The sequence below is a fragment of the Odontesthes bonariensis genome, chromosome 13 (genome assembly GCF_027942865.1).
Source record: "Odontesthes bonariensis isolate fOdoBon6 chromosome 13, fOdoBon6.hap1, whole genome shotgun sequence".
In the NCBI taxonomy this organism is placed as follows: Eukaryota; Metazoa; Chordata; class Actinopteri; order Atheriniformes; family Atherinopsidae; genus Odontesthes; species Odontesthes bonariensis.
Genome location: NC_134518.1, coordinates 2,833,578 through 2,853,440, shown reverse-complemented (window position 1 = coordinate 2,853,440; position 19,863 = coordinate 2,833,578). Strand labels below are relative to the sequence as shown.

The 19,863-nt window shown below is 39.8% G+C and overlaps 1 protein-coding gene across 1 annotated transcript in view; it reads left to right on the top strand.

Moving 5' to 3' along the window:
- The window catches only part of enpp6 (ectonucleotide pyrophosphatase/phosphodiesterase 6), a 39,461-nt gene that overhangs the window by 10,876 nt on the left and 8,722 nt on the right, over positions 1–19,863 (top strand). Inside the window, exons 2-5 of the mRNA XM_075480810.1 lie at positions 11,032–11,211; positions 13,208–13,319; positions 19,365–19,506; positions 19,610–19,789. Coding sequence (XP_075336925.1) covers positions 11,032–11,211; positions 13,208–13,319; positions 19,365–19,506; positions 19,610–19,789 — 614 coding nt within the window. The remainder of the gene's footprint in view (positions 1–11,031; positions 11,212–13,207; positions 13,320–19,364; positions 19,507–19,609; positions 19,790–19,863) is intronic.

Below are 19,863 nucleotides of genomic sequence, written 5' to 3'. Positions count from 1 at the left end.
ACATACTGATGCGTGCACACATGTTGTTTCTGAGAGTCAGATGTTCACTTATACTCCGCTTTCGTGAATAGGCTTAAGTATGTAGTGGATGGCAGCTGTTTCTTTATAAACTGGTTGGATGTACCAAAGTCATTCATGGACAAGAATACAAGTCCTAAAGTCGAAGTGGGAGATACCTCAGAGGGTGGCAGAGAATGACAGAGCTAAGATCCTTTGGGACCTCCAGACCCAGACTGAAACTGGTTATGATGAAACAACAAGATATTGTGCTAATCGACAAACTACAGAAGAAGGCAGTAGTGATAGATGTAGCCATTCCAAGTTCAAGGTATTTTTTAGGGATGTCCCGATCCGATCACGTGATCAGAAATCGGGGCCAATCACGTGGTTTCAGACTCGATCGGAATCGGATGTTTCATCCCGATCAGGGATAGGATATATAGCCTATCTATATATGTATATTTATTCTCATTATTTATGTATTTATTTCATCAGAACTATAATATTTCAAAACAAATTGGAAAAAACAACAACTTAGTATTTACTGTTATGTGGTGGTACAGAGTCAAACCGTATCAACTCCACACAGAAACAACGCATGACATCACTTTGCTGCCGTAAAGCGAAGCAGAACACGGCAACAGCTTGAAGCTGGGGGCACGAATGTCCGCGGTGTGGAGGTATTTTAAAGTGCACGACAAAAACGTTGCTATTTCAAACTGTGAGATGTACAAACTTGGGATTTCAAGAGGTGGTAAAGACATCGCTAACATCGTTGAAAAGAACAGGAACAGGCTCAAACCTGACAAGGTAGAGATTGGTTTTCATCAATACAAACGTACATTTCCTTCTGTGAAGCCAGACAAGGAGAGTAAGAATTACTGTTACTTTATAACACTGTGGCACTTTTATTTGCTTATTTGTTTACATGCTGGCCAGGTACTTCAACTTGATTATTTCTTTTGTTCAAACTACCTCACAGAAGTGCTCTGTTTATAAGTGTTAAATGATGAAATAAGGTGAATAAAATAAAAAATCAGTGACATCCTGGATCTGTTTCTATGCTGTTCTTCATTTTTTTTAATCTACTGTAGAAGTATCTGATCGGGACTCGGTATCGGCAGATACTCAAAATCAAATGACTCGGACTCGGACGCAAAAGACCTGATCGGGACATCCATAATATGTTGTACAGCCAACAGGGAAAAAAAATCTTTAAACAGACATGTGTTCACATATAACAACAAGAAGGCTAACTAGTGACAACATAAAAAGATAAAAACACCTAAAAACATAGAAACCCTAAAAGCAAAATAAATAGTGATATCGCTAAAACAAACGTGTGAGAAGGTGTAGAAAGCCAGTGAGGGCTCTTATAAAAGAGCTCTTGTATCTGTTTGTCACAAGTCAACAGTCGATGGAAGCAAAGCAAGCTCGGAGAACAAGGGGTGGCTGGGATGATTCATGATAAGCCGAGCTTTTTTAGGGGCCCTGTTCTTGTTTAAGGTGGGGAAGTTGTCTAGACACCAGCAATTTTGCTGAATGCCTAAAATTATGCTGTGTAGACGACTTTTATTTTTCAAGGATAGTAAGCCATACCAGCAGATAAAAGAGAAGGTAAGAACAGATTTGAGAAAACAACAGTACAACGATGTAAAAGTATTGTCCACATTAAGATATCTGAGTTTACCATAACGGTGCATATGTTGAGGAGCTTTCTTGCACACAATGTCCACCTGATGCTTCGAACGTCAGCTTGCTGTCGATTATCATTCATCATTGCAAGATATTTTTACTGATGTACAAGTTCAATAGCTTCACTGTTTATGACAACGTGAGAGAGTGTGTTCCGTTTTTTCCTAAAATGAATAATCATCTCCTTAGTTTTGCTTGTGTTAAAAAGGAAGAATTGCCCCAGGTAATAATATCCGACACCACAGTGCTGTGGTGTTTGTTATCTGAATTCAGAAGTGACAGAATGACAGAATAATCAATGGACTTTAACATATTACACCCAGGATATTGGCTTTGATGCATCTTGGTGTACAAAAGAAACAAGTGGCGGAAGGATGCAGCCCTTTGGTGAACTGGTGGAAGAGATAAGAGCATTTGATAAGACATTGCTGACACAGTACATGAGACACGTTAAGATCTGGCAGTTAAAATCCATCAGCCAACAGAATTCCTAGGTCAATGGGCCTCATCCAACAACCGTTCGTACGCACAGAATTTGCGCATTCACCAATCTTTTTGTATTTTCCGTTTTCTTTCAGGTACGAATTTACGAGTGAACCAGACCAGTCGTAGGAGTTTCCTAAAATAGTCCGCTGTTATTCCAATCAAGTTTGCTTGACTAATGGATTGTATATTTAACCCTCTATGGTACAACGTTGCCATTTGGCAACAAACCCATTTTAAGCCTTCTACTCATAGACAATACATATCCAGTTATGATGCAATGCATTAAAAGAGAGGTGGGGTTCTAAGTAAACCAATAGCAGTGTTTAAATCTGTCACATGACTTTCTGGAGGCTATTTTGAACCCCTTTTCTGCACAGGGAGGAGCCTCAACAATTGACTCCTCAAAAACAGCTAAAAAAAGTGTTTTAATGACATTTTTCAACTGGTAAAAAAATATATATTCAATAAAAGGCGAGTTAAGTTCATTATTCTGTAGTTTATTGCACTGTACTTTATTATTAAATAATAGAAAAATGTTAAAATGTGTATGTTACCATTATGAATTGCTAGCCTGGCATGTTGATAACATTTTGTATTTAGTTATAGGCCTATATTGTTCAAAAGCATCAATCAACCATCAATTTGACAGATACACATTTGACTGTTGTAGTAAAGTCAATAGAAATTTCATTGGTGTACACTGATCTTCTATAGTCTACTATAATAATGCACTTTGTGAATCCTTTCGGCATTGCATATGATGATATTTGACACATCTTTCTTCCATTTACATAATGAATGCAACAATATTTTATGGTTTCTCACGGGAGAAAGCAAAACTAGCCCTCCCAGTAGATGGTAGTGAAGATGAATTAGGATTAAGTGTGCAAGTGGCAATATCGTTTTACGACTTGCGAGCATAATCCCAGACAACCAGTCCCACAAGCTGTTTTTTGATAACTGGTTCAGCAGTGTAGATCTCCAAGTCGCTATTGCACACAGTGATATAGCACAAAAATTTGAATTAAACTATGACAAATGTCTTTTTAAATGGTTTTTACTTTCAAATGAGATGCATTCTTAACTATTCAGGCTACTGGGGATTGTTGAGACTATAACATGAGTTTTTAAATAAGTGTTATTACAATTTTAAACAAAACTCTCTTGTTTTCATTACTTTCCACTATCGTACCATGTTGCTGTATGGCAACAAACCCTAAAAACTACTAAAAAAATAATATTTTTTAAAAATGTCTCTTGATTAAGTTTACTTGGTCTATTTTAAGACAAAAAAAACACCCAAAACATTTTTTTACCAACTGGGATCATAATACGTACCATAGAGGGTTAATTACTTTGAAGCAAAATTAATTAAAAAATTAAGCAAAATAAATATACATTATACCCCATAATGATGCTGACATTATTCTGTTTGACTTAAATTGTGCAATAATTGAAGGTTAATTTGACTCTGTATATAACAATGGGAAGTGTAACCAGCGGCTGACTTGCTACTTTTGGATGCCTTAGCGCATGCGTGCTCCGAGACCGTGTAGACAAACAAATGGCTGACATCGCGATTTAGATTGCCAAGGACTGTGCTTCTGCAAATATGCAGCTTGCTAGAGCCACAACTCCAGAGAGAAACACGCCGATCAAACCCAATTCCACCACACGCCCAGGTCCTCACCACCCTTGGATTTCTGGCCACTGGAACCTTTCAGAGGGAGAATGGAGACAGATCGGGGGTGTCCCAGTCCTCTGTGAGTTGTCAAAGCTCTCATCAGTTTATCACCCATGGTACATCACATTCCCATACACCGCAACAAGTCCAAATTAAGAGGGACTTCATGCCGTGGCTGGACTGCCAAACATAATCGGAGCAATAGACTGCACACATATACGCATCAAAGCACCCGTGGTGTTGTGGAGCGCACTGAGCTGAAGGCCAGGTGTGTGTGTCTCCATACAGTGGGGGGGCAAACCGCTCTATAGCCCAGAGAAGGCATGCCAGATTTGCACAGTATCGCCATGAACGAGGGTCTCCTACTACCTGAACCAGCCCAGGCAGACCAGAAGGTGTGGTGCCAGAAGACCCCCCTCATGGACCACCCCATCAAAGAGCCATCATGATGAGGCAACGGCTGATTGCACGGCTTTAGTTGCAGTCATCGAGCGCCTGGCCATGGCGAGACGTTTTTTTTTTTTTAAGCCATTTTCATATCAAACCATTTCTTCTTTATTTCGGTGACATTACGAACTACAGGTGACACAGAATTAACAGCACTCGTAATAACTTCCCATTTCTTGGCTTTAGCAGGTCCCGTAATTCCACTGCTGACTGCTAAAAATGACAGATTTTCCTTTCTGGATCTCTGAAAGCAGAACTTCAGTCTCAGAGCCCGTAAAGTTGTTCTTTTTGCGCCTTGATGCCGTTTTCATGACTCAACACTTCCTGGCACAGAAGAGAGGAAGCACAGCTCCTAATATGGTATCAGTTTGGGCGTGGAGTATGCAAATCTACTGTCCTCGTGCACGTGAACTTAAATACGCACGGGTGGCATTCATCATTTACGCAGGTCGTTTACACACTTAAGAGCGTTTGTTGAATCTGACGTGGCGTGTCGTACGAGACCTTCGTACGAACAAAGTGAGAGAAATTTAGGAAAAAAATACGAAAATGTTCTTGCATGAGGCCCAATGAGTGGTTGAAGGAGGACATGTGGCTAAACATGTAATCACTGGTCAGATTTGGCAGGGGGACGCTTATCCTAAAGCCTGATTTATGGTTGGAAACCAGGTCGTCTGCGTGTGTGTCGCAGTTAACGCAGACATGCCCCCCCCCCTACGCAGACACTACGCAGACACTCTGGTGCACCTCCTCAAAATTGTAACTCACCGCAGACAGTGCCGCAGACATCGCCGCAGGGAGGAGAGAAAGGAGGCCTCTGATTGGTCAACTCTACATCCGCTCTACACTATGCGTATTTCCGGTTTGCTAACCGGCTGACGCTAACCGGGCTAACCGTGACGCTAACCGTGACGATTCTTTCCCTCTCTGCCAGCTCCAGTAGTAGCAATATTTCTTCTATTTCTAGATCGATCAGCTGCATCTCAATCAAAGTGCGCATTCATCCAGTCGCCATTGTTGTTGAATGACCTCCGTAACCGTAACACCCACAATCCAAGCTTGTTAGTGATTGTCCCTCTTGCGTTGTGGCGTGGGATTAACATAGCGCAGACAGCGCTTCAAAAGTAGGCATAAATCTAAAATAACTGCGTCGTGTCTGCGACAAGCTCACTGCGACACACTGCTGCGAAGTATACACGAGCCTTTAGCCAGCAGTTTTAGGATTCTACGTCGCCCGCTCTGGCCCCTGGAATGCATTTGACCATGGTCACTGGTGTTTCTAATGCACGTTTCTGACTGTAGAGCTGCCAATTACCAGGGTTTTGTCCTCAGCGGGTGTGTCGCTTAGTGGGGAAAATCTGTTTGAAACGCTTTCAATTCAGAGAACCTCCAAAACTACAAAAAGACTACATTTGTTACATGTACCATTATTGCTAAAGGAGGCAGAGGAGTAACTAAACATCTGACACACGGAGCAGGTGAAAGCAGGAGAAGGAGGAAGAGAACTGGTTGCCATACTAAGCTAGAGAACCAGACACACTGTTAAAAAGTGAAAATAAAGACTAAATATCTGTAGGAGTGTGTTAGAACAGAACGGTATGCTGTAAAGTTAACTATGCAAAAATGTGTAAATTGTAAGGAGAAATAAGGTGATTATTAGGAGTCCAAGAGGAGCAAGAAATTCCACAGTACACAAACAAGGAAACAGGAAGTGATGCAATATGTCTTACCGCAAAGCAAAGCGTCCATCTGATCTCAATATAAGCCCCCTTCAAGTGAAGTCACAAGGAGGTCTCTGTCTAAAGCTAAAGGGTTGGGCTTTCGTTTGTTCTTCAATGAAATACAATAATACAGTAACAATAATATTTTTGTTACATATTTTAGATCAACACTTGGTAATTTACAAAACATTTTGTTATTTTAGGATAGAATAAGTACACCAATACTTAAATTTACATGAAGTTAATTAATCATGTAGGGAGTCCACCCTTTTTATATACCAAAGTGGCCTTTCTTCATCCCAGGCCTGCTCACAAAATAGCATATTTACTGTAACTACAAGATATTGCAGATTGTGCCCTACAGAGTGAACACATTTTTCATGACCATGCAAATTTATTTGCAGTGAATGATGAGAATGATGAAAGTGGGATGGATGCCTTCTCTCCTAATCAGACCAGGTTTTCTCCAGAAAGATTACCAATTATCTATGTAGTCCACCTTGTTTGCTGGACACCATCTACACAACGAACCTTTGAAGGGTAACACTGCTCAGATTACAGTATTTAGGTTCCCACCTGATGACTCCATGACATGTTGGTCAGCACTGCTCACTGGTCTATATAGGGATTATAGGGAATTATTCACTGAGTCTGGTCCATTTAAATTTTTTTTTTTTTTTAGAACAAGTATCTTGTGTTTACTTTGAATTCATATCAGTCTGGATTTAAAACCTATCACGGCGCAGAAACAGCTCTACTCAAAGTAATCAATCACCAGAAGTTGAACAGTGACCCACTTTGGTTAAATCTCAGTAAGGGCATTGACTTTCAGTGTTTTGCAGTTCTCTGTGTTTTTCCATGTCAGTTTTCAGACAGTTCATCTCTTCAGTTCTGTTTTAGTTCAGTTAGTAGTTCTGGTTTCTGCCTTGGCAGCATCTCCCATTTTATTCTTTAAATAAAGACCTCATGACTCTTAACTGCCTGACCGCTATCTCTCTTGTGCTATATAAGAGTGCTATATAAAAATAATGGACATATCTTATCTACTAAGTGTTAAGGACAAAAAGTGGACAGTAATACTATGCAGACTAAGAAAAGTTCTATTTGTGCGCGTGTGAGGTGTGTAAAAGTGCTATGAATGTTCAAAGAGATTAATGAAGTGCTACATGAAGGTGTTTTTCTGAAGAATATTTTGTACATCTCAAGCATTCTTCAAACCATACATGCACACCATGTCCTATTGTGCACATCAATCACCTCCATATCATTCGTTAAATTGTATAAATATTTCTCATACTTTGTTGTATAACTATCCAGTGCAAAACACTGTTTTTGTCCATATCTTCTAATGTGCAATACAGTTGGCAATAAATTAAGTCTATTGGGTGAAGTAGAAGTGTGTGTGGGGGGGTGTCAACAGACAAAAAACAGGCAGCTGCACTAAAAAAAATATAGAATAGTCCATTTTTTTCTACATTTTGTAATCAATTTTTTTTGTAATTTACTCAATAGAGGGTTTTATAAGTAAGAGCAGCTGTACAGAACAATCACACCTACGTTTGGTTGCTTTGGCACTGTTGAAAGCCTTCTTATTGCAACTTTAATGTCATGATGTGTTTCGGGGAGGACCCAGGTGCAGACACGACGGGAGGCAAAATAAAGTTAAAGGGTTTATTTGACCAAGGAATATAAACCAAAAGCGCAGCAAAGCTGGAATATCAAAAACTAAACTGGACATGAAACTAGAAAACAATAAAACGCTAGCAAAAGGACAGACGAGGAAAAACCAGGGACCGGGGGAACAAGACCAGACCAGGGGACATGACAAGACTAAAGACTAAAGCATCGAAGACCAAAGTTGTGACGGTAATGAAGAGGATCCGGCAAGGAGTGGTTGGACTAGACAGACATATATACTGGGGAGGTGATTACTGGAGTAGGAACTGGTGGTTGATTGGAAAAGGGTTGCAGGTGAGTGAAAGAGAGCAAAGGGCAGGAGAGAGAGACTGAGGAGAGAGAGAGAAGGCAGAACACAGGGGGCGAGAGAGAGCACACCAAGGGAATACACAAGGAGAAAATAAAACATAACTGAATACTGAATAAACAGAACTAGAATGAAACAAAGACTAAATCTAAATACAGAAAACACAAAGTACTGAATAAAGACACCAATAACCAAGTACAAAATATAACCAAGAATACAGATCCTGACATTTAAGAGGAGATTGGATATTTAGAGATTATGCTGCCGCTGGAGGATGGTTGACTTGTGCTTCCTTAGGCTTCAAAAGCAACCAACATAGCAAGATTTATGTAACAGCACCTACCTATCAGTGCTCATCAGTTCAACACAAGGCTCTATGACCCAGTGTACAAGCTGTGTTCATCTGCTGCGGATAAAGCTAAAGCCTGCCCTGGACCTCCTCCATGGCTCAGATGCTGACCCTGTGAGTCAATGGGATTTTCAGCCCTTCGTTTGTAATCCTTGGCTCCTTTGTTCACAAGTTACTGTGAAGAGTTAATACTGCTTTTTTTTTTCTTTTTCATCTGGCATTTTTTTCAGTGCCTGATTCATGGTGTGAGACACTTTTCTTTTTCTCTCCTTCACTGATGAGTTTCTCAGTTTTATTCAGCATGACTCTTTGTTTCTGCTTTACTGTTGCTTTTATCACAATTAGGGGTGTAACGGTATGAAAATTTAACCTCACGGTTACAGTGATCAAAATGATCACGGTTTTCGGTATTATCGCGGTATTTTTAAAAGTGTGTTCAATCTGTTCAGAAAGCACTGATAGGCCTACACAAGCTAAAAAAAGTGCAACAGTGTTTATTATATTGCAAAATCTTATCAAAAACATCGGCTTTTGAACTATTTCCGAATCTGATATTACTGTGGTCTGCCCCGAGTGGAGTCCTCTGCTATCATGCGTTTTGGCCGCGGCAAGTCTGCACAGTTTCAGACTGCGGATGTTGTTGTGTTTATTTTAAAATGAAATACAGTGTTACAGAGCGAAATACAGGCTAACGAGGTGAAATACAATCTTACAGGGCAAAACACTGGTGAATTTGGCTGATTTTGAATTATTTTTCCATCTGAAAGTTACAATTCCGTTTCAAAGGGTACATTCCGCGATTTCCGTCCGTTTTCCGTTATCGTGGAAAATCGTTGGCTCTACGCATGCAGAGATACTGTAGCCTACAACTGTATGATAAACGCAACTCAAATGTGCACCCGTCTAGCTCTGAGGCTAACGTTAAAGATGTGTCCCGATTAGATCCACACTAACACCACTGAACGAACATGTGCCGTAGGCATCTGTTTAGACTATTGACACGTTATTAAAAAGTTAGACAGACGGATCATTGCATTCTGCTTCAACCCGATGTCCCCACACCATGCATTTATTCATGCATTTGAGCTAAAACGTTAACGTTAACTTACGTTGCATTGACTATACAGTTGTGGGTGATGATCACGGAGATGAGCAAGGAGATTTGACGTATTGCCACCTTTAGCGGAAACTTTTTTCCTGCATGTTCTGCAGACAGGATAACCATCTTCTATCAACTGTCCCCCGGCATTCTTATAAAAAACAAAATATGCCCATACTTCGGATTTAGTCCTCTTAGAGGGCTGATAAATGTCCTGACTCTGAGTGCTGTCATCTACACCTTCGGCCATGATTCCAACTTCAAGAAATGCACGTTGTAGGCTGCGCAGTGAGCATGCGCGACAAATTAAGAACTCGGATGAGGCTGGGAAGGATTAAACTCACGGTTTTCATACCGTGTTATTAACCGTGATATTAATGATATTTGAAATGAACGCGTTAGTTGTTATCGTCAACACTTTTTATTGTGGTTTACGTCATACCGGTAACCGTTGCATCCCTAATCACGATGTCTGTTTAGTTGTGGTGCAAACAATGTTTTAAAAAGCAGATGTCCAAGTAAGGGAGTGTCAGCATTCATTTAGGGCTGTAAATGGCAATAAAAATCCCGTTTATGCGCGTGTGTGTGTGTGTGTGTGTGTGTATCGTTTCACAGTGACTGAAGTTTATAAAAAGATCCAGGTGTGCAGAGTTCGCATGTTCTCTACAATTATATAATGATTAAACCACATGCAGACAATGTGTTGGTCTGATTACTGCAGTTTGAATGAGCTCCTGTGGTGTTGTGGCATTGTACATGATGAAATCACATTTTCAGCTAATCTAAAACGATTCAAGATATCATGTTATATTATCTTTTATCCATACAGATTATCTGCAAATACTGTTGTTCACAGATCCATGAGTGTACAGCCAAAAAATAAAAAAAGATGGATGAGTATACTTTAAAGTGTGATTTAAGTAATTGTCAATACATAAATGGGATGTACCAAAACAAACCTTAAGAATAGGCTTTTATCACAACATAGTACAGAACATTAACAGCCTAGAGATTAACAATGATGTGTGTGATGTAGATCTGTATGCTTCAGCCTCCGACCCTAAGAACAACAGTCTATCCTGACCAATAGAATGTGAGCTTTGGATCCCATCCCCCCAATTATGTGCTGATCTGTGTATTTTGATAGAGCCCATTCTCCTGTGGAAAGAATCACCAAGTGGAGACACACATATGAAAACACAGACGGACATTTGCCTCTTAATTCTGTACCAGTCAGTCCTGCTTGAGGCAGACTTACATTTGCTGAAGCCTAAATTTACCAAGTTTGCAATGGATCAAAAATAACAGTGGCTTGGTCCTTCGTGCGGCGTTGTCTGATTTCACTTCTCATCAGTACACAGCATAAATCTATCCGCTGAAAAGCTGTAAAAAAAATAAAAATAAATACATTTCTCAAGAAGACTGTAAATCACACACAAAAGAACGATAACTTATCACAAAAAAGGGACTAGGTGCTCATTGTGGTTCACTGAAGTGGTTCAATATTTTGTGGAAACCCTGTGAGGTTGAAGACTGACCAATGGTTATTTCCATTTACCTTTTCAGGTCGTCACTGCGACACCCATCACATGACTGGAAACTACATGTGGGATGAAATCTCCAAAAAGGAGTTTCTTATTGGGACCAATCCTGACAGCCGGTTACCTCTATGGTGGGATGGATCAGAGCCGCTGTGGGTCACCCTGCAGAAACTGGGAAAGAATGTTTTCATGTACTTTTGGCCTGGTGAGTACAGACTCTCTGTTAACCTGAAAACTCATCAAAAACTATTGAATGGGATTCTGGAAATCTCCTTTCTGGATTTTTTCCACTAATGTGTTTATGTCTGCCTGCTGGAACATCTCTTCAGTTTTCTGTTTTCTGTTTAATCCATTGGGCAAGATTCATTTGAAAACTTGTTTAAAAGATGATTAAAGGGAACATAGTTGTAAATGGTTGGCTAAAACTGTAAAGCTTTTTTAGATTCCTTCACTGCACCTTGCTTTTATTTCAGTGTCATCCCAGTGGCTATAAATTCAAACCCATTCAAACCCATCCACTCCTATTAGCCCTACATTGCGAACACTATATTGCCAAAAGTATTTACTCATCTGCCTTTACACGCCACGCATATGAATTTAAGTGACATTCCATTCTTAATCCATAGGGTTTAATATGACGTTGGCCCACCCTTTGCAGCTATAACAGCTTCAACTCTCTTGGGTAAGCTTTCCACAAAGTTTTTTTATGGGAATTTTTAACCATTCTTGCATTAGTGAGGTCAGAGACTAATGTTGGACAGAAGGCCTGGCTCACAATCTCCGCTCTAATTCATCCCAAAGGTGTTCTATCGGGTTGAGGTCAGGACTCTATGGACCTTGCTTTGTGCACTGGTGCGCAGTCATGTTGGAACAGGAAGGGGCCATCCCCAAACTGTTTCCACAAAGATGGTAGCAGGAAATTCTCCAAAATCTCTTGGAATGCTGATCTCCAGATGGAGAAGCCTGATTCGTCACTGCTCTAGAGTCCAGTGGTGGCATGCTTTACACCGCTGCATCCGATGCTTTGCATTGCACTTGGTGATGTATGGCTTGGATGCAGCTGCTCGGCCATGGAAACCCATTCCATGAAGCTCTCTACGCACTGTTCTTGAGCTAATATGAAGGCAACATGAAGTTTGGAAGTCTGTAGCGACTGACTCTGCAGAAAGTTGGCGCACCATGCGCCTCAGCATCCACCGGCCTACCACTTCCCGGCTGAGTTGCTGTCGTTCCGAATCACTTCCACTTTGTTATAATACAAATATATGACAGCTGACTGAAATATTTATAAGCAAGGACATTTCACAACTGGACTTGTTGGACAGGTGGCATCCTATCATGGTACCACACTGGAATTTACTGAGCTCCTGAGAGCGACCCATTCTTTACAGATGTTTGTAGAAGCAGTCTACATGCCTAGGTGCTTGAATTCATACACCTGTGGCCATGGAAGTTATTGGAACACCTGAATTTAATTATTTGGATGGGTGAGTGAATACCTTTGGCAATATAGTGTATGTTCATAGGCTCAAATGTATATGGGCTGTTTCAACCACTGGCTCTCACTGTCAGGGTGTCGCTATAGCTCAGGTGGAAGAACAGTCATCTGCCAATCAATTCCCAGCTTCCCGGACCACATGTTGAAGGTTGCTGTTCTCAGTATCCTTTTTGGTTTGTTTCTAATTTCAGATGACACAATAACAATCAAATTTGACGGATACTATGCTGATCAGCAGTCTTTACCGAGCATTTGGACGAGACATAATGCAGCCCAGTTTTGTATTTGTCCACGTCTACAAAATGTAGAAAATGTGAGATGACAATGCATCTCTTTTGTGTTGTTTAGTGTATGGCAGCATCTAATTGACATGATGGGAACTGTGGCCCTTGAATGATGAAATATGTAACCCCAAAAAATGTATTATTGCCACCTAATGAGTGAGAGCAAAGTGGGGGTGGAAAAATGAAAGGGTTGTAGGAAACGTTGTGTGGGTTGGGTCGGGGTACTGATGCCTGCCTTGTGCATAGATGTAGGGACAGACATGGCAGTGAGCTGCGTCTCTCATAGGGAAAAGAGTCAGAAATTTATTAATTCTTCATTGCAAAATGTGAAGCAGTGTAGCATCTAGTCCATACATCACATCAGATGATATGATCTATCTTTAAATCGTGTAGTAATTTTTTTCTATGTATGCTTTTAGGCTGTGAGGTGGAAATTCTGGGTGTTCGTCCAACATTCTGTGAGGAATACGTATACAACCCATCAGAGAAAAACCTCACAGAGTCGATAACGAATGCTCTTAGTGTCCTGAGGTAAGGAGACAGTGACCTGCACCTGCCATGTTTGCCATGCTTACATTAAACTATTGGGGCAACATTGTCCAGTGTTGTACGCATTGAAACTATAGTGCTGTCAACAAGAGAGTCAAGTTTTGCTGGAGTAAAGTTTAGGAAGTCGTCCTCTGTCATATCTGCACATGGCAGTGAAGAAAAGGATGATGGAATTAATTCTTTAAATCTGGTTACAGCATCCTCTGATAGACACCTTCTATATGTAAATTTCTTCTCAGAAACTGTATAGTCAAGTAATGTAAACTCAAAGGTTATCAGAAAATGGTCAGATAAGACAGGGTTATGAGGGAACACTGTTAACTGTTCACTCTCAATGCCATAAGTCAGCACAAGATCAAGGGTGTGATTAAGGCAGTGAGTCGCTCTGTGAACACTCTGAGAAAATCCAATAGAGTCCAATATAGAATTAAAGTTCATATTCAGGCTGTCATTTTCAACATCTACATGAATATTAAAGTCACCCACTACAATGACTTTATCTGTACTCAGCACTAACTGGGATAAAAACTCTGAGAATTCAGACAGAAACTCAGAATAAGGGCCAGGTGGACGATACACAACAACAAACACAAGAGGTTTCTGGGATTTCCACTTTGCGTGGGAAAAACTGAGAATCAGAGATTCAAAAGAGCTCAAACTAATCTTGGGTCTGGGACTGATTAGTAACCCTGATCTGAAAATAGCTGCCACTCCTCCTCCTCTGCCTGTGGTTCCAGGAACGTGAACATTTAAACAGTCAGAGGGAGTTGATTCATTAATGCTAACATGATCCTCCTGCTGCAGCCAGGTTTCTGTAAGACAAAATATATCAATATGATGATCACAAATCAACTCATTCACTGACAGAGACTTGGAAAGGAGAGATCTGATATTCAGCAAACCACATTTAATAGTTTGATGTTTTTGTTCAATTAAAAGTTTTTGTTTTAATTTTTTTTTGCATAAGAGGATTTGCTCCTTTTATTTATTATATATTTCATTATCTTTTATGTTTTTTTTTTAAATGATTTTATTTGCCTTCTTGTGATTTTATGTTGCTGTAAAGCACTTTGAATTGCCTTGTGTACGAATTGTGCTCTACAAATAAAATTGCCTTGCCTTGGATCATGTGCTACTAAGGCAAAGACTTCTTAGTCTGGGACTGTCACATCATACTGTCTGCTGGTTTGAAAACTACCCGTCAGGCAGATTTTGGTGGTTTCACTTCAGGCCTGCTGGTGTTACTGCAGGTCGTTCCCCAGGGGTCATTCCTTGGACTGCTCCTGCTCATTCTATGTATCAGTGGTCTTGATTAAAATGTTTTTGATGCAAATTTTCACTTTCTTGCCAATGATACTTTGATATGCGCCCTCATTTTATCAGTCTGTCAGTCAGCTGCACCTTGCATTCACTACAGTTCAATGCAATTTATTTGATTTAAAACTCATGCTGAATGCCAACAAAGCTAAATACATGATGTTGACAAATGGAAAATCTAGGTAATTGAATATATAATTTATTACCACTTCTCAGGGCTCTGTTATTGAGTCTGTTACTCATTATGTATGCATAAGTTTGTTGGTCTGCAGATGCATGGTCTTAGTCATTGGTTCTAATCTGCAAGGCTATTCCTAGTTTTGTTTCCTCCCTATTTACAGACCTTCATTTTTCATAAAAAGCTCAGGAAGTTATTCTCTTTGTACTCTGTCGTTCCCAGAGACCACACTGAAGTATAAAAAAGGCATTTAATTATGCTGCTCCCTTTGCATTGAATCATCTTAAAAATCACTTGAAATTAAAGAAGCTGATCTCACTAAATAAATTAAAAACAATCTTATGTGTTTTCGAGGCAGAAACCTCATTGATTATTTTTATCTTGCTATTGACCCCCGATATTTATCTTGTGTTTTTTTTGTAATGGCATTCTCATTTAGCCTCAAATGTCTGTATGAATAGGTAGTGTCTTGTAACCGTCCCATTGCTGCTGTTATGGCCAGCACACTTGCAATTTGAAGGCTGATGTGAGATGGGGCCTTGGATTAATCTACGACATATTCATCTTAATGCAACCAGATTTCTGTTTGACAGAATATTTCTATTTTATGATCAATAATAAGGCTGTTAAATAATCAGGATTTGATTAGATGAAATGAAATTAGACCTGTCCAGCATGTACCCCGCCTCACGCCCAATGACTGCCTGTATAGGCTCCAGCCCCCTTGCGACCCTACAGTTGGATTAAGCAGGTATAGAAAATGGATGGATGGATAGATTAAATTTAATGATATATATACATATTAGATATAAGTCTTTTCATTGCAGTACCTTCGCAGAGAGAATGATCAAAGGTCCTCTTAAACCCATCCAGAAAGGCTGTGAATGAGTAAGATTCAATGGAGTTAGATTGAAGAAATACTTGAGCCAAGACCAGATCTTTGCCTTTCAGTAAAGCCACCAGCCAGAATAATTTAGAGGAATCGTTAGGAAAGGAGTGATGGGGTGAGTCAGGGCTAGAGAACACTGGAGTTGGAAACCACCACAACTACCACCAGAAAAAGGTTCAGGTGAAGAAGATATAGCATCTAGAAAGATGGGCTCATACTGTCAGTTAACCCATTTAGGCCTAAAACACCTGGAAAAGAATGCCTGTAAAACCTATGGGCGGTTACAAAAAATAATCAATACATATTCAATAACTTCACTAGGATACAGTGTAGTGTCACCAAACTCAGTACACACTTCACTGGTCTCCTACAGATTACAATACAACTCTTGGTTTGAAAGAAATTTTTTGTTTGATTATTTTTTGTAATGTGTCTCTTCGGTTGCACTTTGTAGACGGTCCCTGATCGCTGCTCTCACAGCCGGCTGCACAGAAACACTAATGTTATTGGTGTGGCTCCGAGGATGGCTCGTTTTGATGAAAGTTAGGTTGTAGTTCCTTGTCTGTCTTACTATGGTTGAAAATATGCTTTGTGTTTTAACAACGTCTCACTGAGTTATTGATCCCGGAAGTCTGAATCTGCCAATATCTTTCCAACTTTACCGAACTGGTGCTAAGTTTGTCGCTGTTCAAATTCTGCCCTCTTTACTTCCGCCTTCCGGTGAAAGTGAGATACCTTCCGTATGCTAGTGAGATACCTTCCGTATGCTAGTGAGATACCTTCCGTATGCTAGTGAGATTTCATTCATACATACTACTGAAACGCTCTTACATACACTATTGAAACGCTCTCACGGTCACTACTGAAATTACTTGTATGAATACATGTGAAACGCTTGCACATCCTCATGTAAGAGCATACACACTTATAATTGAAAAACTTATACATACACATTTGAAACATTTATACAAATATATGTGAAACACTTGCACATGTATCTAAACTTTTTATATCTTTGTAATCATATGCAAGAGATTCACTTATGAAGGTATAAGTGTTCAACAATATATGTATAGGCTATATAACATTTTCATATGTGAATGCATGAGTGTTTCAGATAGATACGTATAAATGTTTCACTTGTATGCATGCAAGCATTTCATATGTATGTGTATATGACACGGAAGTATTTATGTATGCATGTGTGTTTCTCATATGTATGTGTAAGTGTTTCAGACGAGTGTGTATAATGTTTTATATATGAGCGTGCATAGGTTTACAGAGTATGTATGTATGTTTGAGTGTTTCAATAGTGAGTGTGAGAGTGTCTCAATCAAGGCAGGAATTTCACGAGGGCCACGAGGGCCATGGCCCTCGTGCCCTCCCACTTTGGCCTTGTGCCCTTGAAAATTATATCTGCCATAAGGCCACAGTGGCCTTGATGCCCTCTCTGACTAAGTTTTGCGGTTAGCAGTCTGCCTCTTTTCTGACACGGCTTAAATGATCAATGAGCATCTGGTGGAGAAAAAAATAAAAATAAAAATCAGCGGTGCGCTTGATTTGAGCCTGGATTTACACCGCTCGGACGGTCTATGATGACAGTTGACATCAGTCTATCTCCGCCCACCCCCTCACGCGTCCGTGTGCGTAGCCAGCTGATTCTCCGCTGGAGGTGAGGTAAGGTTTTGTGATGATCCTGTTTGCCGTTAAGTTTTTCATTTGTCCAGCTTTAAGTGTAATTTTATGGATAACATTACTATTTCTTGCTCGTATGGTAATACATAATTATAATATTTTGAAGTGTTTTTGTTACTACTTGGATAAGTTACATTGCAGTTGTGTTCTTTTATTTTTATCCAGTGCTAGGCAGTTAGCTACAAAAAACCAATCAGATGCCTCTGCTTTCTGCCTACGCCCCCCTTTGCCGGCTCCCTGCTCAATGTGCGCATGCGGTTCCACCGGCTTTGGATGAAGCACTGACGGAATGGGGAGGGGGGGGTGGAGCTTAGAGGAGTGGACACTTTCGAATCTTGCTAGCTCTCTTGCTAGCTCTCTAGGATTACCTACCATAGCTTTAACATGCACAAATGGGGTGTCATTCACCATTTGATTTTTGTATTTGGGACACTTCTGTCTTTATTTAGTTGACTCTGCTCCATCATTGTGAATGAATGCATTGAGAAGGGGGAGCATTATTTGACAGCGTGTTATTGGTACAAAAACAGACGCAAACACTAACAAAATGTGGCGATGGTTGGGACAGCCGGCCGTGAAGAGAAAAGATATGCCTGCCAAAGGAGGGGAGGAGGATGATATTTTGAATATATTGAATCTGGCATGGTGACACTTTGTGAGAAAAGGGAAAAAATGGAACTGATTTAGATGGATCCGAAGACAGTTCAGAGAGCTCGGACGATGTTTAAGCATTTCACAGTATCCATAATTCCATAATTAGTCTCTGCACATAGTTTTGTGTTTAATTTTCTGCATTATCTGCACTAAAACATGGTTAGAAAGTTGTTAAATATTTCCATTTTTGTAGATTCAGGGTTCACATGAATATAGATCAGTTTTAAAGTTATTTTTTTATTTACAAAAAATGTGACCCTGAATAGTCAATAATGTGTGAGGGTTGAGGAGTAATGAAATGTTAGAATAAGTTTTGTATGTACATAAGTTTAATTATTGTAATTATTTTAATCGGATATACATTCCCAATTTCACTGTAAAATGAATTTAAAGCTTTAGTTAATAAATTGATCAAATGAATTCAGTGGGTCTCATCTGTCTGTGGCTAGTGGATATAAATTATATCGCCCCATTTTCAAAACGCAATCAAAATACCCATTCACATGTCTTGTGGCATGCCTGAACTGTCCACAAAAAAAAATACATTACACCCACTGGCCAGAACTAGCTTAGTTAGCTTAGCATAGCAACTGCCATTCACTTACATTGTAAGTGACGTCCTTTCAACGTAGGCCCACTACCACAGTCTCACAGTGAGCCAAACATGTCTGTGCTATAAGAATCCTGTGTAGTTTTAATAAAAAAATTGTTTAATTGCAATTTGGTGTCCATTGAATGCTTAATAAGTGTATATATAAAAGTATTGTAAATGCATATACAATCGTAGTCACTTCATATCATATGTTAAATCATTGTTATAATTTATGGCCTTGGTGCCCTGGCTTTTGGCCTTTGTGCCCTTAAAAAATTGACAACTCAAAAGGCCAAGTGGCCTTGCCCCTAAAATGACGAAATTCCAGGGCTGGTCTCAATAGTTAAGTCCTAAACGGCCCCTCATATTAACTGTAACCAGATTTGTGATAGTTGGGTTCTACTTTCATCATATACAAAATTGAAATATTTTTGTTGTATTATTACAAATTATATGATGTTGCATATTTTTACATTTTTCACATATACTGAACTACATACTCTATACTTTAGTCGCGCAAACACCCACAAGTGATTCAGAAACGTAGTTCTTTATAACGTGGGAAAAGGTTATTCACAAAAACGGATTTGATCATCTTTATGCCATATTTGTACATCTTACTGCTTCATCCGTTTAAATGGATGAGTTCTTCCTGTTGTAATGCAAGCAGATGCATGTGTGTGTATCTGTGTGTTTGTTTAGGTCAGGTCAAGCTGACATGGCAGCAGTATATTATGAGAAAATAGATGTAGAGGGACACCACTTTGGTCCAGACTCTCATGAGGTCAGAACAGCAGTGCATCGCCTGGATTTGGCCATGCAGACACTCAACAGCAAAATCAAAGTAATAACACTGTAATTACTACAACAATTACAGTTTTTATTTTTACCTTTTTTTTCTGTTGGGATATTTTCATGCATTTGTGTTGCTTGTAATATTCTTGCAGGAACTAAACATGGTGAACCAGCTGAATGTGCTGCTATTTTCAGACCATGGGATGACAAAGATCCAGTGGATGGAGAAGGTCATAGAGCTGGACAAGCATATCCACATGTCAGACATTGTGAAGATGATGGACAGAGGACCAGTGGTCAGTCTGTGGCCCAAAGACAACAAGTACCAAGAGGTGATATCAGCACAACTATTTTTTGCCCTTCCACTGTGCTCTTTGTATTGAAGATAGTCAGGCAAAACAGTTAT